Below are 27,630 nucleotides of genomic sequence, written 5' to 3'. Positions count from 1 at the left end.
AGTGGCCGGCTCGGGCTACCTTTAGCCAATGGGGGCCGCGTACGGAGTACCCGGCGTTACTTAATTGGTCGTTCAATAAAATTAACAATAAAAACAATAATATAATAAAGTTTAGTAAAATATTATACGAATAACAAAGCTCACGAACTAAAGTACTATTATACAATATGTCACAAGTTGACTTATGAACCAACATAAACGACTATATTGTTGCAAATTGCCGTCGCCGCATGGCGCTAGCATCCTGCTAAATCAACGTGCAAAGGTTAAGGTTTATGTTTACCTTTGTTTCCTAGGGTTTTTTTTGGTATCACAAAACAAACTCCATGTCTGAAAGCAAACTGCTTAAACCAAATGCAAACGTCAGTGATGATGATGATGATGATGATGATGATGATGATGATGATGATGATACAGTTTGCTTGGGTGAATCATTCTTCATAGATAACAAGTATTCATACATCTCTCTCTGTTACATGTAAATATATTGGTTAATTTAATTCATTTATTTGATTTAATTTTAATTTGTATTTAAATGTGCAGTTATGAAGTTGCCACTTTTACATTTGGGTCTCATGTTCTTCAGCTTCTCTGTCTCCAGTCAGCTTCCAGTATGTTCCATTTTTATTTTGTCTTCAGTATTTGAGTCAAATTCTATTCGATTTCGGTTTCTGGAAATTGGGTTCGATTCAAATTTAGTAATCCAGTTTCGAATCGAATAAAACTTTGAGGTTTTCTATTCGATTCGCTTTGAAATTTGAATTCAAATCATGCATTTTACTTATGCACACATAATCATATAAACGCACACACGGAGAGGAGAGGGGGAGGTTCATTATAAAAAACTCATTTTTACATGTAAAAATTCAACTTTTCATTATTTTTTAAAGCTTTTGCTATAAACACATGTAGAAGACATTCTAACAAAAACGCGTTTTTGAATTTTACTTTTCTTAACTTTTATTTTTTCATTTTTGATTTTTTTTATTAAACGGCTTCCAAATATGTTTACAAGCCCTAACAACATTTATGTAAAAATAGTTTTTTTTTACATGCATAAATAACTTTTCTAGGATTTGTTTACGTGTATAACTGCTGGTTCCTGATGAACTCGCCCCAACACACACACATTTGCGCCCATATATAGAAAATACAATTACAAAAGAGCCTCTAATAAGACTATAAATTTAGATGTTTAATATTTAATCCAATGATCAACCCAAGAAACAATTACTCTGTATCAGTAAATTTGTAAAATTCTAATTCTAAATACATCATCTAGTAATCAGCTTTAAGTTTACGTATCTGGTTTCTTGTTTATTTAGTTTGTTTTTAATTTATAATTTCGTGATCATTGTGTCAACTAAGGGTGTTCAGTGTTCAAATTGGACTCAAAATTAGATTCGAGTTCAATAATCAAATTATGAATCCAGCTTCAAAATTTCGATTCGAATTCAAAATTTTAAAAATTAAATAATTCGAGTGTTTGAAATTAGAGCGTTGAACACCCGCAATTGTTGCATATTTTGGCGCAGCTGATTTCGACTTGACGGGGCAGTTGGTATGGCCTGGTGCAAGACTGTTAAATGAATACATTTCCAATAATGCTGAGCTTCTGCAAGGATGTTCTGCTATCGAGCTAGGATCTGGTGTAGGTTAGTTACTTTCAGACACTCATTCACTGTCTGTCTGCATATTGTTTGACATCAGATACTCATATTAATCATTTATATCTATTTTGTGATACACATGCAGGTATTACTGGTATACTTAACAGCAGATTTTGCCGTGAAGTAGTGCTTACTGATCATAATGAAGAAGTCCTCAAGGCATGATTGCAGGATTATAATAATAATAATAATAATAATAATAATAATAATAATTATTATTATTATTATTATTATTATTATTATTATTATCCTGCACAACGTTATTGTTTTTAACTATTTACATAACTTGTGTTTGTTCAGATCTTGAAGAAAAACATTGGGCTTCATGAATCTTCTGAGAATCCTACTTCATGTGCTGGTAAGTTTAATAGTTAAGAGTAATTATGGACAAACGAGCCAAACTGCACAAGGCCTTGTTCATGTTCCTTCGTTAAGCTTTTATTGGGCAAGCTAACGGTTCAAGAACAGCTAACCGAACGGATTTTTTTGTTCGTGTTCGTTCATTAAGGAAATGAACCTATTCGTGAATGGTTCACAGACACAAACGAACAAACATAAGTGAACACAAACAATGTTTTGTTTGATTTGGCTAACCAAAAATGTCGGTGTTAACGATTCGGTCCGGTTACCAAGTTTGTGTTGGTGTTTTCTTTTTTTAATTCATATTCATATGTTAACTTTACAGATAAATTAATCACATAATACTCGAAGATATTTTTGTTAATAAAAACAAACATTACGAACATAAACGAACACATTGTTGAATGTTCATGAACAAAATTGAATGAACATGGCCTCTATTCTTGTTTATTCGTTTAGTTCACCGAACGAAATTCGTTGTTCATGTTCATCCATTTATAAAATGAACGAACACAAACAAACTTCCCGCCGAAGCGTTTGATTCATTTACAGCCATAACTATGGTACTGGTTGTCTAATATTGAGATTGTTGTCAACAGCTTTAAGTGCAGAGAAACTAGAATGGGGAAACTCGGAACAGCTAAACCATATTCTACAGAAGCATCTGAAGGGATTTGATCTGGTTCTTGGAGCTGATATCTATATCCTTATATGATCTTTTCTTCGCATGCGTGTAAGGTATGCATATTCCGGAAGTACTCAAATTGCTATAAGCAATGAGGGAGTGCCACCTCATTTTTTACTAAATCCATCTATAAAGTACCCAAATTGATAGAGGCGCCCTCTTTTTTTGGCCGAAACACCCAAATTGTATTTTTCCGTCTGTTAAAAATTACAATTAAATTATATATTAAAAGAAGTCATTATTATACATAGATATTGAACCCAAAGTACACAAATTTTATTTTTTTTAAATTAAATTAAGCTATATATAAAAACAAAAAAAAAAGCACTTTAGCGATAGTTTATGTAATTCTTAAATCCATGTACTTCTTAAATCCATGTTTTTATTATAAATTAAGTCAATTATTTTTGTAGTTGGTTACTACTAGTTATTATAATAATATTAGCGATAGTTTATGTAATTAGGCTTTTTAAGCTGACCAATATGCCCTTGTTTTAAAAAACCTTTTTAAACATTATGATTGCACCCGCCATTAACTTGGTGGTTGGTTATTTTTACTCTTTCATCGTAGGATGTAAACCTGGGTGTGGCGACGGCTTGCAGAGGAGTCTGCATGTACGCCACTAACCATTTATCCACTCCTTTCTCTAGTTTTTAAAGAATATAAAAATATAGACCACAATGAGTTAATGAGTTACCCGTGACCTATAATAAATCATGGTCGTTTAAACTCATACTCTATCGATTCTCATCTCCAGTAACCTGAGTACCTGACAGTCTATGTCGTTTTACATTTTGCTCATTTAGTTTGGTGTTATTTGTTTGTATGCATTGTTCTTGATACACAAGTCTTAATTAATATCAATATCACTTTATATTAACTATAAATAAATTGTACCTTTACAATGCAACATGGATGATACGCATGCAATGTGTTACAATTTACACATAAGATACATTCATTTACTAACAATTAATATATGCATCAACTTAATAATAATATTAATATAGCCACCATGCACCAAATGGAGAATCAGTTTGAAGCTTCCATTCCCTTTATTTAAATATGCAAACACGTGTAAGCTAGGTAGATTGTTCTACTTTTGCATCATAATAGGATGTAACCTTGGTCTGGGGACCACTTGCAATGGAGTGTGCATATACATCACCAACCCCGGGTTTCCCGACATGTCGATATCTTCTGGTCTCACGCCTTTAGCAAAAGACCAGGAGAAATGGCGCAGAAGGTGACCCAACATAGACGTCACCAGATTTATACCCAGTTGTGCACCCAGGCACACTCTCCTTCCTGCACCAAATGGCAATAGCCGAAAGTCGTGTCCTCTCATGTCCACATCCTCTTCTAGAAACCGCTCAGGACGAAACTCGAGTGGGTTTTCCTATGTAGCAGGGTCTCTAGCTATCGCCCAAAAGTTTACATGCACGTTCGTGCCCCTGGGGATGTCATAGCCACCGAGTTTGATATTTGTGCTCGCTTTGTGAGGGAGCATGAGCGGGGTTGGAGGGTGCAACCGCAGTGCCTCTTTGGCTACACATTGAAGGTATGGGAGGTTGACGAAGTCAGGCTTGGTGAGCACACGTTCGGATCCAATCACTCTATCCAACTCCTCTTGAGCTTTTTGTTGCACCCTCGGGTTCTTGATAATCTCCGCCATCGCCCACTCAACAGAGATCACGGTTGTATCCGTTCCAACCGCGATCATGTCCTGTTCACATGTCAAACAATAATCGGTTAACCGTGTACGTACTCAAACACCCGTTTTCAAAATAACAATGCCTACCCAGAGTAGGCCGATAACCGTGTCGTCACTGAGGTCGTATTGCTTTTGAAGGGTGAGCAACGCAGCGACAAAATGCTGTTTACTGCCCCCGGTTTTCAGACGAGCAGTCGTATGCTCATCCATAATAACGCGTGTGAGACGCTCAATGCGCTCACCATGCTTTGCTACCACCATTCCATCGAGCGGGAAGAACCAACGCAGCCATGGAATGTGCTCCGGTATGGCCAAAGATCCATCCAGCTTCAACCCGTTGGCCATTATCGCCTTGAGCTCAATCCCTTGGTCATCCATCACGCCCTCGTTGTTCATAAACCGTTTCCCGAAAAGGAGTCTTGTAAGGTTGTTGAATGATACTGCTCCCAGGTAATCTCTCAACACCAAACTCTTGTCAGCTTTATTTGTTGTTCAAACACAATGATATTTGTTACAACTATACATTGTGTTCAGAACTATATATGAAGATGAACTTATTATACTCACCAGGATGCGTACACTCATTGAAGATGGTTTCGGTCATAGCGGTAACTTCATCTTCCCTAATAGGCCGAAGTGCCTCAAGCCTTTTCGGCGTAAACAGCTCAATCATGCACACTTTTCGCACCTTCACATAATGCGGTCCGTAATCCGCCCAAATGAAATCCTGCCCATCGCGGGTGAACATGGCCGCCAATCGGTTCCTCTGCCGATCCGTCAACAGCTGGTCCTTCTCCTTCAAAACCTCTTTTGCCAATTTGCTGTTCGAGACGATAACATTTAGTGTTGACCCAAGCCACACGGATATGATGGGTCCGTATTGCTGCGCCCACTCGGCGTAACAACGGAACCTGTCGGGTTTGACGTGGTAGAGGTTCCCGACGATCGGCCAGGGGCGTGGGCCGGGCGGGAGCTTGAACCGGAGGTGGTGGTAGAGAGTGTGAAAGAGGAAGATCAAAGTGAAGGTGATGAGAAGAAGTAAAAAGGTCATTGTAACAGATAATATGGTGAATGGTGAATGGTGTTTAGGGGTAATTATATAAGGACTGGGATTATGGTAAAATGTCTTTGTTGAATACTTGAATGAATGTGAAGTTAAGTTTATCTAGCTACCTAGCTAGTTTTTGTTTCTATTCTAATTACCCAGAATGATTGATACATGCATACATGGATGGAAAATAAACTTAAATTATTCTAAACCGGTAATAAGGCATATATTTAGGTTTTTAGATCAGTTTTAGCGAAAACCGGATGTCTGGACAAGTATGGTATTAGATGATTATCAAAACCATGTGTATTTATTTATGGCACATAAAAATATGCATATGATGTATACTTGTAGCTAGAAATATACGCATGCAAACAAGATCATAATATAATGTGCATTATGTTATGCGTTTCGATTGGTAGATACATCTAAATAAATTGGACAAAGAAGAAGCAATTAAATTACCTGTAGCCAACTTTGTTTCTAGATGACCAAATAAATATAGTAACACCATTATTATCCTATCCATACTCATTCACATTGACATGGACACAACCATGTGAAGTTTTGGCTGTACATACTCTCTAAATCTATACCAAGATAATTACGTGTGAAACTCATATTCTTTGTGCATTGTACCGTAGGCATTATGAGGTGTAGCATAACAATATTTCTAGGAGGTGCAAAATAGGTTCTTGGCTGGCTACCCCTTGTTCAAGTTGAACATGTTTCTAGGAGGAAAGGATCGAATTTGACACGTTTTAACCGGTTTCAAAGTATAGGATTTCAACCCTACAGTTTGGTTCAGGTGCACCCTGTTCAACCAAGTTCAGGTTGAAAACCAGGCTCGGTTCGCAACCCACTATTTTTTCCACCTCTAGTTTCAAGGTAAAAGTCTTAAGAGAAAATATAAAAAATCAAGAAATAAGTCAATGGAACGTGTAGCGTATCAACAAAGTGTATACTGATTTTAACATATTTAGTAGGTTGATACTACTTGATAGTGTTCTGGCTAGAAGAAAGATAACACATATATTTAACCAATAAGATCTACATAAAAATGTATTAATAACGTATGCTTATAGACGTCGCCAATTGCCCAATTGTACAGAAAAACAATCCTCATATTCCGTACCCAAGTCACATTTAATATAGCATCATCTCCTTAATTAGATTCCATACGAAACCAACTTTTGTTAACGTAATTAGGTCCATTACTGACTAACACCTGCATGAACATCTTACGATGTACTATTGCCCGTGTCAATGGTCATTAATGACTCAGAATCAGAATTTAATCTTATGCCTTTTCCATATGCAGCAATGAGCAGCGCCCAGCCCGACCTACAAAAGTTAAAACCCATACATAAATCAAAAGTTTGAAACTAAATGTGTCAAGTTATGTTTTATCTCTAACGGGTCAAACAGGTTAATCTAAAAGAGTCAACTTAAAAATGCATCTGGTTAAATGGAACAACAAGGTAAACAGATGAAAGGTATTCAAGCGCATAAGCCACATTGTTTTACTAAAAAAATATTTAGGTATATAATAATATAGTGTAAACTTGCCTAGCCACTCGTGCTCGAGATCGGCTCGCCAAAAGCTCAAATCGAGCTCGATCTCGAGCCTAAAAACAAGCTCGTTTAATAAATGAACCCGGGCCCAAGCTTCATTTATTTAATATATAATAATTATACATTACAGAATAAACTATTATAAATCTATGTATAATAAATAAGTAAATGGGAGGCTTGAGAGCGCCAACTCTGTGAGCCATCATTTACTTTTCCAGCTTCTCTTTGACTCTTTGTTCACCTAATATATAAATAAGTTGTTTTCCGCCATGTTCATCTAATTCCTAGATCTTTATTACTAACCATCGAATATTTAATTAAAATTTACTTTATTCAACCCGTGTAATACAATTACACTGGTTTCTATCTAGTATATCAATATATAAATGAGCCGAGCGATTCATCTCCGCTCAGCTCGTTTACACCCCTATTATCAATGTAGGTTTGCAAACTGTAATCATATTTCACATACTGGTCATTTAAAATTAAAAAAAAAAAACAGGAAAAAAAGTGAAGTGGGTTGGCCCGAGTGCCCGACCCAACTGAACCTGTTACCCAGCCCGACCACCTTTCAACTCACAAGGAAATTAGAGATAGATGTGCAAGTACCGTGATCCTTTTTCCTTTTCAGTGAGGAACTTAATGATGGAAATAGGGAGCATGCAAGTGCCCTGCTATCATCCTGCCAACAAGTTTTTCACATATTACAAGCAGAACACCAAAAGATTTAACAAAAATATTATTACTTTGCGGTGCTTGAAATATATAACTTTTCAAGAAATGCCGAAAAGCACCGATCCTAGTTAATTATTATATGTATTAGAAAGGAGGATAATATATATTCAGAAGCAACTAACAAACCTTTGTTTTGCCATTTCCGGACAGTTTGAATTCCTGTTTCCATCGCAAAGATGGCACTGGGACCACAGAAACTCCGGACACAACTAGGACCCCAATCCATAGCCCATAATTAAATCCGCCACTCCACCATCCCTGATCATTTTAAACCTCATCAAAACAAATATTATGGGCTAATGTAATATTGAAAAACTAGAATAAGAAAATCATCTGTAACAAAAAGCCTTGTAGAAGAAGATAGTGTTTGGATGTATTTTTGTTTTGTAAAATTGTAATATAATATAAGCAAAACGGATTATTTGATAGATAATATGTCAAAAGTGACAATTTTACGAAGAAAAAACCGAAATTCTTTTAAGTTTGGATAAAAGAAGAGCTGAAACTAAATATCGAAAACTGTATATTTAACCACAAATAATCACATAAACAAAAGCAGAATCCAAACATTAAAATCTGATCATTGAACTTCAAATTACAATAATCAGTTTAAAACACATATCCGAATACCAACATAAAATAGATAAAGAAAAAACAAACCTGTTTCCCGTCTCCTGGATACGGAATTGATTGTTCTATATATGCAGTTGTTCCTGATGAAAATTTAACAAGTCACAACATATATATATATATATATATATATATATATATATATATATATATGATAAATCATGAATGGTGGTAAGATACATACCAGTTGGAATACTAAGACTCCTAAGTAACTCAACAATAGCCTTAGTGTCCATACGACGACGTACACGGTTTCCTATCAACACTTTGACGTTAGGAGAATCGTACACCTGAAGCATACAAACAATAACAAACGTCCAAGCATGAACCTAGTTGCAGGCTGCAGCATAATATAACAAGTGCATATATATACATAAGTTAAGTTTAGGGCAATGAATGAATGAATGATACCTGAGCAGAAGAGCCGAAAAGATGAGATGGTTTCAGTTGGAGGAGAGGATGGAGCGTAAGCCAAGGGTACTTCTGGAAACTGGTTCATCATTAATATTTGTTGTTGTTGAAATTGGACAGATCCCATCAATAATAAATAAGTAGTAGCGGTGGTGCTTCCGTCAATGCTGCCGCCGTCGGAGAATTTGCATAGAAAACAAGACGGCGGGATAATAATAATACTAATAATACTGTTAAAGGAGTCCTTTTTCACTACAATATATATTTCAAAATTTTGGGATCGGTATCAATATCATCCGAGCTCATCCCTAGTTTTCAGACACCATGGGTCTCCACACAAGTTCTATTTTGGAGAAAGATTTAAGGGGTGTTTGGGATTCCTTATTTTGTCACTTATAACTTTTCATTAAGTTAATAAGTTATAAAAACACCTCCTAAGATACTTTTATAATTTTCAGAGTGTTTTGAAAATCTGAAATATATTCTTTTAGAAATCGGGTATTTATTTAGATATTTGAATCCATTGTGACATCGGTTGGGGAGGAGAACTATGCCTTCTTTATAAGAAGGTGGATACATTGACCATCATAACGCGTTTTGGCCGCTTAATGGTAGTGGATGAGAAGAGAATTCCACAGTTAAGCGTGCTCAGGTGGGAGTAGTATGAGGATGGGTGACCACCTGGGCAACCAAAAACAAATCCGTGAGGCAATGTTAGAAAAAGCGGACAATATTATGGTGTGGTGGTAGCTAGACTATTACACTTAACAATTAAGAGGCTATGAACCATTGAGAGCTAGCCTCTTAATGACTATTAGGAAGCTACCAAACAGCCCCTAACTAATATGATACTATGATACTGCCCAAATGCTTAGTGGAAGACGAATTTATTTTTTGGGTTTAGTTTCGATACATTTTAGAATGTAATTTTTGGTATTTGAGCGTTGATGAGAGTATTTATTTAGTTTTAGTTACGATTCTGTCACAAACCTACCCGATACTGACCGAATTCACGACGACTTCTAGACCAACGAACATGGTTTACCAATCCTAGAGCATTCTCATCCAACCTCCTATTTTATTTGAGTGATGCTATTATAATTTAGAGAGTGATTTGGGGTGTTGTGAGTGACGTGTTTTTATATTTTAGAAAATGCAATTATTTTTCTATATATTTGAAAAAGTTGTTGTTCACACCCTAAATTTTTTTAATATATTTTGAAAGTATTTGTGAGTGAAGGAAAACGTGTCACACCCCAACCTACGGTCAAAATGCCGGGGCGTGAGCTGATTGCTCAAAACTCTCAAGGTACTATTATGCAATACTTATAATGATAATATCTATTAATCAATTTAAATAGTCCAACAAATTCAATTAACAATCTAAAATTTTAAATCTTGTATCTTCTTCTCTAGCATGCAACCCTAAGTTTTCTTCAAAACAAGCTTGAGAATCACATCACACGATAACCTGCATATGCGTTAAAAATAAAAATAGTTTTTGTCAACACTAGGTTGAGTGAGTAAAACACCAGATTTTGTGAATATATAATAATAATAAATAAAAGTGCAAACTGTGTCAAATGAGATAAACAATTTAACCAATAATCATGTAAGTATGTTGTCGGTAAGCTTGATGTCAGATGAACTGGACGATGACTAACACGACGGACGTATGATCATACTAGTCTGAGAATATGTTGGATCTCCGAAATGTATTCAAGTAAAACATATAAGCATATAACACGTTAGGCATAAATTGTTAAACACACATGACTAACATTGCAAGTTGAGTAATAACATATCTATGAACACATATGTCCCCAAAACAGTAAAAAAGAGTAAAAAGAGGGGGAGTGAGATACTCACTATAGCGGTTAAGCAAGAGATAATGATTAGGTAAGAAATCGGTAAGTCAAGCTCTTCGGGATTTACCGACGAGAATCCTAATTAAAATAATTGAGGAAATAAATATGGATGGAATTACGGAGCTAAAACTAGATAGAGGTTCGGGATTGATGATTGAGTGAATTCTTACGAAAGTTATATATTACAAAGATTTATTATTACTTTAATAAATAGTATATTATAATAATAAAATACTTAAATAAATGTTTATAATTTTTTAATAGGCTATAATAAGAGATTTGTTTTAAATAATTATTTTTAACTAAAAATACATTTAATGCAATATATATATATATTATCTATAAAACATATAAGATGGACAATATGGTAATTTACACCTAATTCATTATCTCTCTTGGAGACGCCGTTAAATTAAATGCCTAATTAAAATGTCTTGCTCGCCGGATATTTTATCTATAAAACATATAAGATGGACAATATGGTAAATTACACCTAATTCATTCTCTATCTTGGAGACTCCGTTAAATTAAATGCCTAATTAAAATGTCTTGCCCGGCAGCCACATAACTCAGCCGGAGACTCTCCATATGCCTATGCCTGACTGAAGAAACACTAACCGGACCCCGGACAGATTACTGGTAACCTGGGGGTTAGATAGATGTTTCCCACGAGGGGTTAGACCCTTGGAAGATGGTTCTTCTGATAACCTGCAAAACAGACACCGTGAGCTCGTCACTGAGAAGGGGGGGGGTTCCTCCTTGTGACCACCCTCCGGCGTGAGAATCAGACTAGATTGCTCTTTAAATATAAAAGTATATTAAGAGATTGCTAGAGCAGATATCAGGTATATTATGATGATAATGTGATAATGTAATGTTGAGATGATCATACCATTTGGGGTATTTATAGCCGAAGGTAGGTTTCCAAGGAGGTATGGCCGGCTGCTACAGTGTTCCTGTTCATCAACAGTAGCCTACGCACGTGCCCTGCTGGTAGTTGGTGGGTAGGCAGCGGCTGATAGTGACCAGGCCTGCTGTGTACTATTCCCTTTCCACCAACTGCCGGCTACGCACGTGGTATGACAGTAGTTGGTGAGTAGGCAGCGGCTAATAGTGATACAGTACAGGAGCATGCTGCTCGCCATACTGTATCAGTGAGCTGTCGTATCTCTGATCAGATCTTTCGCCCATACCTCGTCAGGTACAGTAAAAGATCCTTCAGTATACGGACTGGCTTATTTGGGCGGGAGTATTCCCCCTCCCGCCTCTGTGCGGGATTGCTCCCGGCTTGGCTCATTCCTTCAGGTGACACTGAATGATCGAGAGCTAAGTGCCTTGTGCGTGTAGCCATGCTGCGCGGGTGGCCTTCCCTAATGGCTTGTATCCGAGGCTGCGGGGACAGGCGGAGTCCTTCACCATTGGGAGGCATTTCCTGCGGGACCAGCTTGCGTACTGCGCGTAAGGACGTCACGTCTCTGAGCATGGTTGGTCCTGCGGATCCAGTTGGTCTCTGCGCAGACGTCCCTGTTTAAGGTGAGTCTTGCGGGTCCAACTGGGCTCTGCTGGGACCTACCTCTTCAAGTCCCCCCAGTCCAATGTTCTTCTCCTGAGTGTTTAATAAAGTGAGGTGAACTTTTGGACTTGAGCAAAGGGTTTTGAAAAGGGTTTTGTAAGGTTTTCCATGGGGATTCTTTCCGCGGAAGTCCTTGTCACTTGCAGAAATGCCCGAGTTTCCTGCTTGGTCTTTGGGTATGATGCGGGTAGGTCTGTAACCTCCTCGCAAGTCAGGAGCATTGAGTCCCAGTTGTATGGATTTTCCATGAGGTTTTGGTAGTTTTGAACATAGTGATCAATTATGTTAAGACCACCAATTCCATCCTGTAGCTTCAAACAACGTAGTTCTCGACGTTCCCGCTATGCGGGGATGTTATTTCCGTTTCCGCAAGCATTGCCCAGAAGATCCTTCTTGGTTTCAATTCCCAGCGGAGCGCTAGGTATGTGAAGGGTTTTGCCTTAACACTGTACATGCGCTCGTCTTACGGTTACTTTACTTCCAAGGTATTCCTGGCGTCAATTCCCTGCGGGTGCTAGGTATGTGAAGGGTTTTGCCTGAACACTGTACCCGCAGCCGTCTTATAGTTACTTGGTTGCCGAGGTACTTGGCTTCAATTCCCTGCGGGTGTTCGGTATGTGAAGGGTTTTGCCTTTACACTGTACCCGCATCCGTCTTACGGTTACTTGTTTGCCAAGGTTTATTTGGCTTCAATTCCCTGCGGGTGCTAGGTATGTGAAGGGTTTTGCCTTTACACTGTACCCGCATCCGTCTTACGGTTACTTGTTTGCCAAGGGGTAAGGGGTATTTTCCCGCTTACTTTTTAATATTTTCAAATTTTTGAATTTTGAAATTCGAAGAGTTGGTGAAAAGATAAGAACAGTCCAAACCTCTGAAACGTCGTGCGACGGTTTCTTCTGACTGTGTCAGGACGTGCAGGAAGTTATGGTGACGTGACAGAACATGGTCATTCCAGTCGCTTTTTCAGGCGCGTGGGCGCGATTTTTCGGGCGCGTGGCCGCGAAATTACTGGCATACGTCCTTTCAACAGCTGTTGCCAGCTTGGTTTTTGCCACGTGTCATAGTTTCATTGCACATTCGATTTCTCTCTCCTCCGCATTAATTTCACCGCATTAATTGCGATTACTATATAAAGGGGGAGAGGGTTACTTTGCAATTCACACTTTTCACTCTTCTCTTCATCTTTAAGGCGATTTCCGGCGAATACTCCTTTATTCAATCGAGCATTCTCTCGAAATCGTTCTCTTCTTTCTCTGCAAGATGTCTTCTCGTGATGCTGAAGCTATAGCTGACGACAGGGGTACTGCTGGCGAGTGCCAGTGTGCTCTGCCCGGCGATCAGTACCTGTATGTTGTCAGGAAGTTCATGCTCGATCATCTCGAGCCTGAGTTTCCTGAATCCCACCAGACCGTGTATGATGCCCCCAGAGGCAAGATCGGGGTTTATGCTGCATTTTTTGTCTATGGGAATCTTAGATTCTCGTTGACAAAATTTGTTTACCGTGTCCTTGAGAGGCACGGTGTTCATTTGACCGAGCTGCACCCCATGGCGATCGCCAAGATTCGCCATTTTGAGTGGGTGTGCCGGATTTTGGGCATCGAGCCCCATGTGGACTGCCTGATGACCTTCTATACCTGGAGGTGCATCCAGGGGTGGTACACCTTGACGACCCGTATTAAGGGTCTGAAGATTTGCGACACCGAGCGCAGTCTTCGCGCGTGGAAGCAGGAATTCTTCTACATTTCTGCCCGCGCCATCCCCCTTGCCATGAAGTTTAAAAATGGCCAAGCGATACCGAGCCTTCACGCCCCCAACTACCAGGAGGCGGAATGGTTTTCGAAGATATCCCGGATCCAATCTCCGGTTTACCGGTTTGCGGAGTCCGGGATGGTCATGTTAGGGATGAGCCGGGTGTGGAAGGATGCGTCTCAGGTTCCCATCCTTCTCGAATACGGTTTGAACTCTATTCCCTATGGTATGTCTTGTCTTTCTTTTTGATACGCGTTTGTCTTCTAACTGTTTATTCTTTCAGAGGGAAATGATTTGGAGTCGCTTCTGTACCCACGGGAAACCGACGGTCCTGCGCGGATGGGTACTCGTGCTCTGGACGAGGGCGAGTTGCCCATCCTGGAGCAAACGGCGGATCGGTTTGTGGAGGTCTATCCGCTGGGACACGAGATCCTGAGCCACCGGCGGCCAGGTAAGGCGATATTCTTTCCTCAATCCCTCAATGCTGTACCCGCTGCTGGAATTCCTGACCCGTCTTCTTCTGAGGAATCCTCAGATGCTCCTCCGTTGGTGCGGAAGAAGAAGGCTGCTGCCGGCGTGAAGGGGAAGGAGAAGGCCTCCACAGCTGATCCAGTGGTTCTATCTGACTCGGAGTCAGATAGTGAAGAGATGGCGGGGAAGCCCGGTGGTGAGAAGACCACTGTTCCGGAGGCTACGACCGTTACCTCCGGAGAACCAACGAAGACGACGGTGACCGGTACCAAGAGGCCGGCTCCATCGGGTTCCTCCCCGCCCGTTCGTACGTTCAGGGTCAAGAAAACCCGTAAGTACAATCATAATGTCTTTGCAGATTTATTACTTCATAAATTTATCTAACACTTTCTTCTTTGTGCAGGCGTGGATGTTGACGCATTCCGGGGTGAAGCGCAGGGGAGTACCTCCCCGCCAATGACGGTAGGCTCGGTCAGCCTTCCTGAGGCGTCGACCCAGGCGCCTGCGCCTGCATCCGCTGGTCCAGTTGGTCGTTCCTTTGAGCCAACTGTTCCGGCCGAGATGACGTCACCGCCGGCCGTGAGTGCGATTTTTACAGCATCCTTCACGGAGCCGGCGGTTACTGCTGCTGCTGAGGAGGCGGCGACCGCGGCGGCGACCACAACGGCGACCACGGCGGCTGCCACCATGCCCGCGCCACCGGCACCTACGGCCGGACCATCAGGTACGCGCAGGGCTTCCCGCCGATCTTTGCCCCCTTCCCGTCTGCCTGACCTGTTGGATGGATTTCCTTTAGGTTCAGGTGATGGGTTTGGCGGCTATCGGCCTGTCATTGACCCTACAAGTGCGTAGGGTTCCTTTCTTTTTCCCTTATGTTTTTTATCATCTTTTCCTTACTGCCTTTGTTTCTTTTGCAGTGTCGGATTCCAATGAAGTGTATGTTCCGCGATGGAACATACGCCGAGGAACAACCCTTCGTACCCCTGTGGAGTGCGTGGACTGGGCTCGCCACGCTGCTCCTCATGGTGCGTTGGGGGAAACCATGGCTAGCTACCAGGAGGGTAGGCTCACCAATGAGCTTCGGGTTCTCCAAGCCCGGATGCAGCCGCGCGTCGAGCTGCTTTGTCGTGAAAACGACAAGTTGAAAGCAGCTCGCGCCAAGGACGTATCTGAGGCGCGTGCTCTTCGGGAGGAGAACCAACAGCTGGTGGCAGCTGCCGCCGACAAGGAGAAGGCCTTCAAGGCCCTCGAGGTTGAAGTTCAGGCGCGACTCGAGGCCCGCTCCAAGGCTGCCCAAGCTGTGAATGAACAGCTTCGGCTGGCCAGGGAGACTGCGCGAAACGCAACCGAGAGGGCTGCCAAGGCTGAAGCCGTTGCTGAGCCTTTGCGTGTGGAGAATGAGGAGCTCAAGGCCAAATTAGAGGCTCTCCAACGCGCTCATGATGCCTTGGCAATGGAAGATGCCAAGAAACTCCAGGAAATCTTGGACCAAAGAGGGGTGCTTGACCACACCGAGCGGAAGCTTAAGGGCGTCGAAGAGGCTGCCGCAAAGGAAGTTTTACTTGCCAACCTTAACAAGAGCGAAGCCGAACGCGCCCATAACGAAGCTCAAGCTGCCCTCCAATGGCTTCTTCGAGAAGCGTTGCCTCAGGTATGTTTAGCTTTATCTTCTCGCTTTTCTTTTGTAAGAAAAGGTTCTAATACTTGTATTTTTTCTTTGTAGGTTGTGCGTCGGGTCTTTTCAGAGACCTCTTACGATGATGCTATGAGCGCAGCCCTCAACGCTTCTCATGAGGATGGGGAAAAGGCCGGCTTCTTGCTTGGTCTAGGGTTTGTTGAGAAAGGCGTCCCGCCTTCCAACTTCCCTTTGTTCGATGTGGATACCGAAGCCATTTATGACCAAGCATTGAACCAATACGCCGCCTTCCCGCATCCAGTGGTGGAAAAGGTGGACGAAGTAGCTGCTGCTGATGATGGGTTAGCTGTCCTCAAAGCGTTCCTCGAACCACCCCGTTCTTCTGACGGAGCGGGTCCAAGTGGAAGCGGCCCTGAAGCTTGATCCTGAAGATCCCTTCCCATTGCTAAGATAGACTTGTATAGTTTTATTCTTTTAGGCGGGTAGTTACCCGGCCATTCTTGTAATATACTCTTGAAATATTAATCTTTTTGCGTATAAGATTGTTATTTCCTTCTTTGGGTTCTTTGCTTTATAAACTTATGACTTGCATACTTAGTTTAAATTAGCAATTTTCCAAGTGTTTAGAATAAGAACCTTTAAACGTGGTTGATAATGGGTTAAAGTTTCGCTTCCTCCTTCGTGATTGTGCGGGTAGAACCGTCACTTGCACTTGGTAGGATGGCTAAACTTTAACCTTCATCTGACCTGCGTGTAGGTTTTCCTTTTCGAAATTTCTAAGGCATTAAGATAAGTTAACCTTTGAACGTGGTTGATAATGGATTAGAGTTTTCGCTTCCTCTTTCGTGATTGTGCGGGTAAAACCGTCACTTGCACTTAGTAGGATGGCAAAACTTTACCCTTATCTGACCTGCGTGTAGGTTTTCCTCACCTTTTGAGGATAAGTTAACCTTTGAACGTGGTTGATAACAGGAAGTCTTGCTTCCTCTTTCGTGATTGTGCGGGTAGAACCGTCACTTGCACTTAGTAGGATGGCAAAACTTTACCCATATCTGACCTGCGTGTAGGTTTTCCTTACCTTTTGAGGATAAGTTAAACCTTTGAACGTGGTTGATAACAGGAAGTCTTGCTTCCTCTTTCGTGATTGTGCGGGTAGAACCGTCACTTGCACTTAGTAGGATGGCAAAACTTTACCCTTATCTGACCTGCGTGTAGGTTTTCCTTATCCTTTTTAAGAATTTTGTTTTGAACCGTTCGACTCGCGGTTGTCGACAGGTTAGTGTTCGGTTTCCTTTCATGATTCATGCGGATAGACTGGCACTTTCATTTAATGGGATAATTGAACTCTTCCCCTTCAACTGACCTGCGTGAAGGTTTGTCAAGTTATTGGGTTCGTGCGGGTAGGACCGCCTTCCCACGCAACGACTTCACGTAATGTGAACGCCGTCACCAGTGTTGCATAGTTTAACCGTTCGACGCGCGGTTGTTGATAGGTTATTATTCAGTTTCCTTTAATGATTCATGCGGATAGACCGGCACTTTCATTTTTGGGTGCTGAACTTTTTCCCAAACTGACCTGCGTGAAGGTTTGTCACGTTATTGGGTTCGTGCGGGTAGGACCGCCTTCCCATGCAATGACTTCACGTAATTATGCGGTGAAAACCGGCATATTAGTGTTCAGAAAAGTATGAATGTAAAATCATCAGCTTCGATGTTCTTAAAGAGAATCATTTCCATTAGAAGTGGCTCTTGGCCTTTTCTTTACAAATTGGAATTGATTTACATGCAGACTGTGTAAATGAGCTCCCTTCCATGTTGGGATGGGAGTGCCATCGAGCCGATACGCACCTGGTTCGGGATCTCGTTCTTTACGCAGCATGTAGTCTCGATTTTGAAGCTGGAATTGATTCGTGTCTTCCCCAGCTGAGGTTCTATACGCACCCGCCTGCTCAGCCTTTATTGTGCCACGAGGTGCGCGAGCGTCCCATCTCTGACAAATGCTTCGACCATGTCCTTTACGTCTATGCATTCTTCAGTGTTGTGGCCTTTTGTCTTGTGGAAGTCACAGTATTTGCTCCGATCAGCATCGTGACGATGTCGGATTATTGGAGGCTTTGGCCATGGGAGCTCTTCAGTGGCGAATATCTCAGTGACGCTTTTGGTGAGTGGCGTCCATCTGGAGTTCCGGTGCGACTGTACATTATCCCTTCCGCCCACTCGATGTTGCAAGCCGGATGAGGTGTCAAAGTTTACCCTTGACTGCCAAATGCCTAGCTTTCGCTTTTTATTTAGTCTGGCGGTGAGGACGTTGTCTTCTCTCGTCTTCTGAGTGTAGAGGTTTGTGCTCTGTGGGAGATCTCTACCCAGTTGCTTCTCTGTTTCCGCATAGCGTTTTGCTGCTGTCATGATGCCATCCCATGTGGATGGCATGCCATCTTTACCCGTTAGGGTGCGGATGAGCTCTGGGTCATGTGCGCCCTGGATGAAGGCAGCGCGAACAAGATCTTCGCTGATATTGCCCAAACTTAGCTTCTTTGAGTTGAAGCGAGTGATGAAGTTTGGCAGAGATTCATCTTCCTCTCGTATGCATTTGAGGATTGTCCATTGCTCCTCGGTATACTTCCGTTGCTGGCTGAAGTGTTGGCTAAACTTCTGTTGGAAGTCTGCCCAGTCGTAGATGTGGTTGACCGGTAGACGATCAAACCAAGCTCTAGCAGCCCCAACAAGCGTCATTTGGAACATGTAGCACCACGTGGGTTCCGTCCAATTGCTGACGGTTGCCCCCGCTATGAACCTGTTCAAATGATCGTCTGGATCAGATAAACCGTCATATGTGCCTATGTTAGGCATTTGTTTGGCACTCTTTGGGGCGATTGCTTCCGCAATGTCCCTTGCAAACTTGGACGTTCCTGCATTCGCAACGTTTGGTCTGAACGTTTTGGAGAAGTCTCGTGGACTTCCACCTGTGCTTTTTGGTTTGAAGGCTTGTTCAAAATGCCTTTTCGGTTGGGATTCCGTTTCCTTACGCTTCCCTTTTGCCCTATGGCGAGGGTTCGCGTCGGAGTCGGATTCCTCCGAGTCATCCTCCCAGTATTCGAATTCGTCGGCCTGTTGCACGGAACGCAAGCGTTCGTCCAACTCAGCCTGGAATTCCTTTTGTCGTGCCTCCGCCTATGCCTTAACTTCATCGAGAGTCTGGCGGGGGAGTCTTCGTTTCTCAAACTGGGTATCGGTGGATCCCAGTAGGCGATCATTTACTGCACTTGCCCCAGCTTTGGTAAGTGGGGTAGTGTTCGTAAAATTTACTTCACTTGCCCCGGCTTCGGTAGCCGGGGTAGTGTTCGTAAAAACTGTGTTGCCGGTATTCCCCCCAGTAGTTGGGGTTGTGGTTACCGGAATTTCTCTAACCATCTTTGTAAAAGTTTGAAAAAACTGGAGAAAATTGTAGTTCTAGCTTTATGCACGGATGGCGCCAATGAAGAAACACTAACCGGACCCCGGACAGATTACTGGTAACCTGGGGGTTAGATAGATGTTTCCCACGAGGGGTTAGACCCTTGGAAGATGGTTCTTCTGATAACCTGCAAAACAGACACCGTGAGCTCGTCACTGAGAAGGGGGGGGGGGGGGTTCCTCCTTGTGACCACCCTTCGGCTTGAGAATCAGACTAGATTGCTCTTTAAATATAAAAGTATATTAAGAGATTGCTAGAGCAGATATCAGGTATATTATGATGATAATGTGATAATGTAATGTTGAGATGATCATACCATTTGGGGTATTTATAGCCGAAGGTAGGTTTCCAAGGAGGTATGGCCGGCTGCTACAGTGTTCCTGTTCATCAACAGTAGCCTACGCACGTGCCCTGCTGGTAGTTGGTGGGTAGGCAGCGGCTGATAGTGACCAGGCCTGCTGTGTACTATTCCCTTTCCACCAACTGCCGGCTACGCACGTGGTATGACAGTAGTTGGTGAGTAGGCAGCGGCTAATAGTGATACAGTACAGGAGCATGCTGCTCGCCATACTGTATCAGTGAGCTGTCGTATCTCTGATCAGATCTTTCGCCCATACCTCGTCAGGTACAGTAAAAGATCCTTCAGTATACGGACTGGCTTATTTGGGCGGGAGTATTCCCCCTCCCGCCTCTGTGCGGGATTGCTCCCGGCTTGGCTCATTCCTTCAGGTGACACTGAATGATCGAGAGCTAAGTGCCTTGTGCGTGTAGCCATGCTGCGCGGGTGGCCTTCCCTAATGGCTTGTATCCGAGGCTGCGGGGACAGGCGGAGTCCTTCACCATTGGGAGGCATTTCCTGCGGGACCAGCTTGCGTACTGCGCGTAAGGACGTCACGTCTCTGAGCATGGTTGGTCCTGCGGATCCAGTTGGTCTCTGCGCAGACGTCCCTGTTTAAGGTGAGTCTTGCGGGTCCAACTGGGCTCTGCTGGGACCTACCTCTTCACTGACGATTAACATAGTCTCCCGTAATTAACCCAATGATCGGTTTCAATTGTCCCAATTTAATTGAACAGGCATGTAGTTAACTCCTCATCGTTCAATTCTTATGCTTCAAACGGCCCCAATCGACCACCACTGCAGCCGCGTGAAACCACCAAAACACGCCATGGCCCGCCTCCACCGAATAACAACACATACAGGTATTTTATCCTAACCTTTTAGGGTTGATTTGAGTTTTTAATTTGAAAAAAAATTGGTCGACTTATGTTCTTAATTCACAGGTTTTCTCAAAACGTTTTGCTATGCACCATCAACAATCAATTTTAATTCATACAGTAAACACCTTTATTCAAAGGTTACAGTTCCACTCTCGCCCCTCATCATATTAAAGGTTAGTGCCCTAAATGATCTTGTAAAATAAATTAAATGGTGTTTTGGTAAATGATAACTAAAGGGAGTTTCTTGCTATTCAGATTTACCTGGGTTTGCTATAGGTGATCATGCTTTAATTACTCCTGAAAGTCATGTTTTTAGCCCATTTCCGGATTGGTAAGTTTAGCATCTCAAGGGTAACTTCTTTTTTCGATTTCTTTTTATTTTTATTGATTTGGTGATGCGTTATTTGTAAGGTTCTGGTTTTTATCAATTTGATAGGAGCAGCACATCAGGGGCGTGTTTCACTTCGCGGACGATGGGTGTACATTTTGTTATGTATTTACCAAAGATGCAAGGTGAATTTGTGTTTATTTTAGGAATTAATAATTTGGTAACAGAATTATAGAAATTGTCCTTTATGTTTACACCAAATTTCAGTGATTATCCTTTATCTTTAAAAGTAACATAATTTGTACTTTACGTTTCCAAATGTTACACCATTTGTCCTTTGGCCCTGACTCAGTTAGTATTTCTCGTTAACTCAGTTCACATGCTTTGCACATGAGGGCAAATTAGTCTTTTTATCCACTTATTAAAAACATTTTAAAAAATAATATATATATATATCACTATCTCTTTCTCTCTTTCTCCTTCTCTCTCTCTCTCTCCATTCACCCACCGGAAGCCACCACCCTCGCCAGTCAACCTCCCTTCCCGCCGTATTCACTGTTAAATCTGGCCACCCTAGCTAAGGATTTTGGTTGGACTTTGGAGTTGCCGGAGTATACCATTAAATCCGAAGTCCACTATTAAATCCGGCAACGTTTCTGGCAATTAAAGTTGCAATGACATCAATTCATCCATCATAAATACTCTGGAGACCCACAATAACAAACGAAACAATTGATTACATCATCAGCTCCGGCCTCAACTCCCGTCGATGCCACGCCTACACCGCTCTCCGTCGTCCATACGCAACCCTCAAATCCAAATAAAAATCATAAGGTTTCACCATATCCAAAACAATCAAGGATTTAACCACCATCATTCAACTTCCGGCGACCACCATTCATCGATAATTAACCACCAATATCTGAGCTTGTTTAATTCTTCGGCAGCCGCAAACACGGTGGAACACACCACTAGCCTACAGATTTAACCAAATCAAGTCCTGCAACCTTTGATCCTCGAATGACATTGATATGAGCTTGCTGGAAAGATAATCGTTGTCGAGGGAAGGCAGATCTAAGTGTCGTCGCTGGGGTTAAATCCTTAATTATTCTGGATCTGGTGAATCCGACGGCGACGGTTCAGGCTATGAAGGTGGTCGTTGGGTTTAGGGTTTGAGGATGGGGAGGTTGGTGGGTGTGGTGGTGAACCAATGGGGCCTTACAGTGGTGACAGGTGGTGGTTGCAACGGTGGTGGGTGGTGGTTATGGCGGTGGTGGCTGGTGGTATATGGAGAGGGAGAGAGAGAGAGAGTATCTGCATATATATAAAGTTTTTGATTTATTTATTTTTGTTTACTAATTAATTAAAATACTCTATTTTTAATTTAGTAGGTCAAATGACTAATTTTCCCTAGTGTGCAAGGCACATGACTTGACTTAACTAAAAAAACTAACTTGGTTAGGGATAAAGGACAATCGATGTTGGATTTATAAACGTAAAGGATAAAACATAATAATTTTAAAGATAAAGGAAAATGAGTGAAATTTGATACAAACATAAATGACAATTTCTGTAATTCTGTCTAATTTGGCTTATGTTTAATCTTAATCCAATTGAATGGTATTGAAAGCTGCAATTAGGTCAACGTTTGCAATCAAACGATTGAATGATCACTTAAAAATTGAACGGGCTCTTCAAATGGCAACTGAATGATCGGTTTCAACTCAGTCTCTTAAATATATTTCAATGGCTATTTAGTTATCCCATCTCACTAGATTATGGCAGAAACCTTGCAACACATATTACACTCATTTAACAAATCCATTTAATTTTGTGCAGGTATGTGTATTATTCTCGATTTTTTGTTATCATATGTTGTCGGCACCAAGAACCCCTTTAACGTTTAGTAGGTATGTGTTTTATATATTCCCAGTTTTATTGACTACAGTTGTTTGGTTATTATGAGTTAGTTGCTTTGTTCTGTTGTTGATATCCGGTTGGCAGATTTAGGTATATGATTCATATTTACCATATCAAGAAATCAAGTCAAAGGATTTGAATTAGCTAAGTGAACCTTTTAGTTAGTTATGCTCTTAAAAGAAAAGTTAAATAATGTCCCTGATGTGCAGGAAGTTCTTCTTGGTAAAAAGTTAAACTGTAAGTTTTTTGTTTCTTTTAATCAGTTATTGTTATATGATATCTTGAGCACCCTAACTTATATATAATATAGGTTCCCTGAATTGATACAAAGAAAATTGAAGCTATTGGCATTGAAAATATATATGATTCATATTTACCATTAAAATTATTTGGGCATGCTATCATTTTGCAGCTAGGTTAGCCTTCGGGACGTTTTAATTTGGGTGGGCCCATGTGTAATCTGGACAACAATCATCCGAAAAATCGGTGAACGTTGGTATACCTGCACGTTGGATGATATACCTGTGGATGGCAAAAGGCATCGGCTTCACAAGGTTTTTTCTAATCTTTCGACGATTAATTTTGAATTTGTAATGCTCATTTTAATATGTTTTGGGAAAAGGCTTTGTGGCAGATGGCTGGATGATTTGAGCGAGGTTTGGCGGTTGGACATGTGAACAAGAAACCTAAGGTTAGGGCATGGGTAATAGCATGTGAACTCGATCATTGGGTCGTGCAATTTCTGCCATTAGTTATTATGATTTCCAATAAATAATGTTTGTTTTAGGTGTTTTAAAGATTAATGAAAGTACTGTTGACATGCTATTTTTTTGTTTAAAGGACTTGTGAATATTGCGTCATGTCTCTTGGAGGCAGAAACTCTATTTTTGAATCATATTACTTTTGATCAGTTTTTTTTTTTTGTTTTTAAGTTTTTTTCAAATAGCATTTATTGATGGTTATTGGTTATATTGTGATTTTAATAAATGGTTAAATCATGTGACTCGTGCATATATCCAACTAGGGGTGTTCATGGTTCAGTTTTGAAGGTTTTTAGTTCAAAGCGTGAGCCAAACTATTACTAAAAATTTTCAATCTCCGTAAACCGAAACCGAATTGTTCAAAATTAAAACCAAACCAACAAACTAATTCCGGTTTGGCTAACGGTATACACCCGCCGCGAAGCGCGGGCTCTCTGCTAGTGTATATATATATATATAACTATTAATAACGATTCTTTTAATTTAGTGTCGTAAATAATCAAATATAGATAATAAATAGCAATATTTGTATAACCTATAATCTTTTAAAAATGTTTGAATTTGTATATTTTAATATGTCAATTAACAAAATTATATTAAATATATCTTATAGATTAAAACTCTTTTCAAATATTAAAACCTTTATTAATTTAAATAAACTAACATGTATACAATATAAATACACACACACACATATGGTTTTTAACCAAGATTCGGAAAACGACTAAAAGTGTTGGTTTTAGTCAAATATATATTAATTATTAAATTCTACAATATATAATTATTTAGTTGTTTTAAAAGAACTTATATAATACATAATGAATTTAGAAAAATAAAAGCCAAAAATCGGGCCGGGGGTGGCTTGAACCCGCGCCCCCAGCCACCTAAACCTTAGACGTCACCACCCTAGCCAATTGGGCTAGTGTGCTTGATGGTTATAACACCAAACAAAAATTTTATAAATTGCAGACCCAAATCATCCAGACCAAGAGCAAACCCTAGAAAAATCAATTCATTTTATCCGTTAAGTGTTTGATAAATTAAAGTTAGGGTTTTTGATTAGTGGTTTAAAACGAACTCCAAACATGTTTTATTTACCTTTATAGATGATCAAACGGTGGTTAATTATGAAGACAGTGGCCAGCCAGATGAGATTACAAACGGGGTTGAGAATGCTGCTAAAATATAACTCGATACAGGGGTTTAGATGGCGTTGCTAGCGTGATCATGTGTGTAGGTTTAATTGGATTATTATGATCTATATATTGTATAATAAAAACGGGTTATAAGCGGATCGCTTAATGATATCAAATCGTATCGTATAAGATCTAATTTTCCTAATTCATTGTGTCGGTAGGTCGTATTAGGTAAGGTGAATCATAACCACGATTCAATTCCAAGATTTGAACGACAATTACGCTTCAAGCAAAAAAACGGTTCGGGTTTGTTAAAAGGATTTGGTTAACGGGTTATGGTTATGGATTTTTCTAATTAATTTTTAATAATATATCATATTTTACAAAATAGTCCCTCTACTATGATGTTGGAAACATAAATGGATTAAAGGTTTGTTTTGGGTTAAAATTGTATATTTTAGAAAGTTGTTTTAATATATTAAATAATTATAATAACAAATATTATATTAAAATATTATTAACTCGATAGACGCGATATTTTCTTGGTAAATTTCCCGAACATAAAAGCAGGTCGGGTAATATAAGTTGGAAAAATCCGAGTTGTTACAGTCTCCCCTACTTTAGGGAATTTCGTCCAGAAATTAACAGATATTATAACAAAACCATTACATTTTGAGGAGAGGAAAATTTTAAATAATTTATTTTTGAATTAATCATAATACAAAACTTTTAATAGTTAAAACAACGCTCCAAACGAAAATCCAATAAAGACACTTATATATAGGATGTACCAGCAGCGTATTCACCATGTCCTTATCATCTTTACATTTGTACCGTTATCCCAACTATTTTTGATTTTGTATTATGACACACAATCTTACGCATCATGATTTCCATGCAAGGACTTCATAATTATGTTCCGAACCATAATTATTTATGTTTCGGTCAAAAATTAACAAAGTAATCTTTGATCAAATTAGTACGTGAGGTAGAGTGCTTGAACGAAAAAAAAGTGAAAACAATGATTTGATTTCTAGGGAAAAAGCCCTTGATCGTGTGGATCTCCTGCACAAAAACCCCCGGACGGTGAAAACTATCACCGTCACTTTTATTAATAACAAAAAGGTGATTACAACTGGTGGAGCTAATAAATGATCGTATGCAAGTGTTACAATGAGTGCTAAGTGAAGTGTGTGTTCTAATTGATCATATCAGTTCGTTTAAATAGTTAAAAAAGTACAACTGAAATTACGAGAAATCCGGAATAAACCCTATACTTAGTCTCCCATGATCCGTTGCTGCCCATGTTTGAGTTGACGAAGCCCCAATAATAGCCGTTGCAAACCCACGTTCTTATTAGCATATTAAACACGTGGTCTTATCTGCAAAACAAACAAAAATAATAAAGGACAATTGAATTTTGTCAAATATAATCTTCAGAATACTTGCACCGGCAGGATAAGTCAAAATCCTTAAATCGTGACAAATCCCGAGGATAGAAAATCTGCTCCCAACAATTGCCCCCAATTTTTACAGTTAGCGCGTGACAGCTGTAAAAATTTTAAATTTCAAAAATGAAAATATCTTATGCGATTTGAAAGGGCGGCACGCGAATTGAGGAAAACTTAAAACCATCCTTTCTAGGTTATAATTAACCCACACCCCAAAATCTAAATCATAATACTCCCTCCTTCGCTTGATATCCAGGTCAGTTTCTCTCTTCCTCATCTTCTTAATTTTCTGAAGCTTTTTTAATTCGAACGATAATGAGAAAAAGAACCCCTCGATTGCTAAATCCTTATTCTTTCGCAACCTCTGAGGATTTCATCGATCAGGGTCACATCCCCGCCACTGATGAGGATCAGTGTCTTTTCAACGACCTCGATATTCTATTTCTCAAAGATTCCGGCTTGTTACCCACCAAGGCCGTCATCAGACCATACGACCCCAAAGCCAAAGCTGACTTTTCATCCGAAATCTGGGTTTTTTTCTTCTATTACCCTTTTTCAATCGGCCTTTCGTACCCATTTTCGCCGCTTATTAAGGAGTTTTTTGATATCACTGGCTTCTCCTACTCCCAAGTTATGCCAATGGTGTGGAGAGTCTTATCCACAATAGATCTCTTGAATAGAACCCACGAACTGTCCATAGGCATTCCCGAGATAGCCGCGACCTATAACCTTCGTACACACGGGTCTCACCGTTATTGCCTCCAATCCAAAACCAGCCGTCTCTATGTGGTCCCCAAAGTGTCTGCTAACGACCATGATTGGAAGAAGAAATTCTTCTTTGTACGCGGTGACTCGATTTCCAACGGAGTGAACTTGCCTGTTGTATGGGCTCATAAGGGTAGGAAATCCTTAGGATAGAATTTCTTTTTACAATAGTTTGTGTTAATACATCTTCTCTTTTGCAGTTATTTTTGTGGATTTGGTAAGGTATTGGAAAGGCACGAATCGAAGGCTTAAGGCTTTGTTCAAAATTCCGGCACAAGAAAGGGAATTTCGGTTTGAAGGAGAAATAGACGAAACCAGCACGACTGCCGCAAGGTCGTCTGAAAATATGTCTTCTAGTAAGTATTTTGGGTATTTCAAAGAATCCTTAGGATTTCTCTTTCTCAAGAATAACTTGATAAATTATTGCACAGAAATGCCAAAACCAAAATCTTCCTTCAGCTTGATCGATCT

At 40.4% G+C, this 27,630-nt stretch overlaps 2 protein-coding genes and 1 pseudogene across 3 annotated transcripts; 1 reads left to right on the top strand and 2 right to left on the bottom strand.

Moving 5' to 3' along the window:
* Window positions 1-326: 326 nt before the first annotated feature.
* On the top strand, window positions 327-2,841 carry LOC143575080 (uncharacterized). The gene is made up of 6 exons (XM_077059533.1): window positions 327-451; window positions 544-611; window positions 1,536-1,655; window positions 1,756-1,829; window positions 1,971-2,028; window positions 2,630-2,841. The coding sequence occupies exons 1-6, from the start codon at window positions 327-329 to the stop codon at window positions 2,743-2,745; spliced, it is 561 nt and encodes a 186-aa protein (XP_076915648.1). The 3' UTR covers window positions 2,746-2,841.
* Window positions 2,842-3,806: 965 nt separating this feature from the next.
* Window positions 3,807-5,514, bottom strand: LOC143575082 (cytochrome P450 98A2-like; annotated as a pseudogene). Its single transcript, XR_013142711.1, has 3 exons — window positions 4,998-5,514; window positions 4,518-4,915; window positions 3,807-4,442 (listed from the first exon to the last, which is right to left on the bottom strand). The product of XR_013142711.1 is annotated as a cytochrome P450 98A2-like (transcript).
* Window positions 5,515-7,589: 2,075 nt separating this feature from the next.
* Window positions 7,590-8,710, bottom strand: LOC143575081 (Holliday junction resolvase MOC1, chloroplastic-like). Its single transcript, XM_077059534.1, has 4 exons — window positions 8,603-8,710; window positions 8,449-8,501; window positions 7,915-8,046; window positions 7,590-7,735 (listed from the first exon to the last, which is right to left on the bottom strand). The coding sequence occupies exons 1-4, from the start codon at window positions 8,652-8,654 to the stop codon at window positions 7,625-7,627; spliced, it is 348 nt and encodes a 115-aa protein (XP_076915649.1). The 5' UTR covers window positions 8,655-8,710; the 3' UTR covers window positions 7,590-7,624.
* Window positions 8,711-27,630: the final 18,920 nt, after the last annotated feature.

Source organism: Bidens hawaiensis, unplaced genomic scaffold, assembly GCF_021521415.1.
Source record: "Bidens hawaiensis isolate Kalapana, Puna unplaced genomic scaffold, B.hawaiensis_p1.1 tig00027293_1, whole genome shotgun sequence".
NCBI classification, from domain to species: Eukaryota; Viridiplantae; Streptophyta; class Magnoliopsida; order Asterales; family Asteraceae; genus Bidens; species Bidens hawaiensis.
This window is presented reverse-complemented; position numbering and strand designations above follow the sequence as displayed.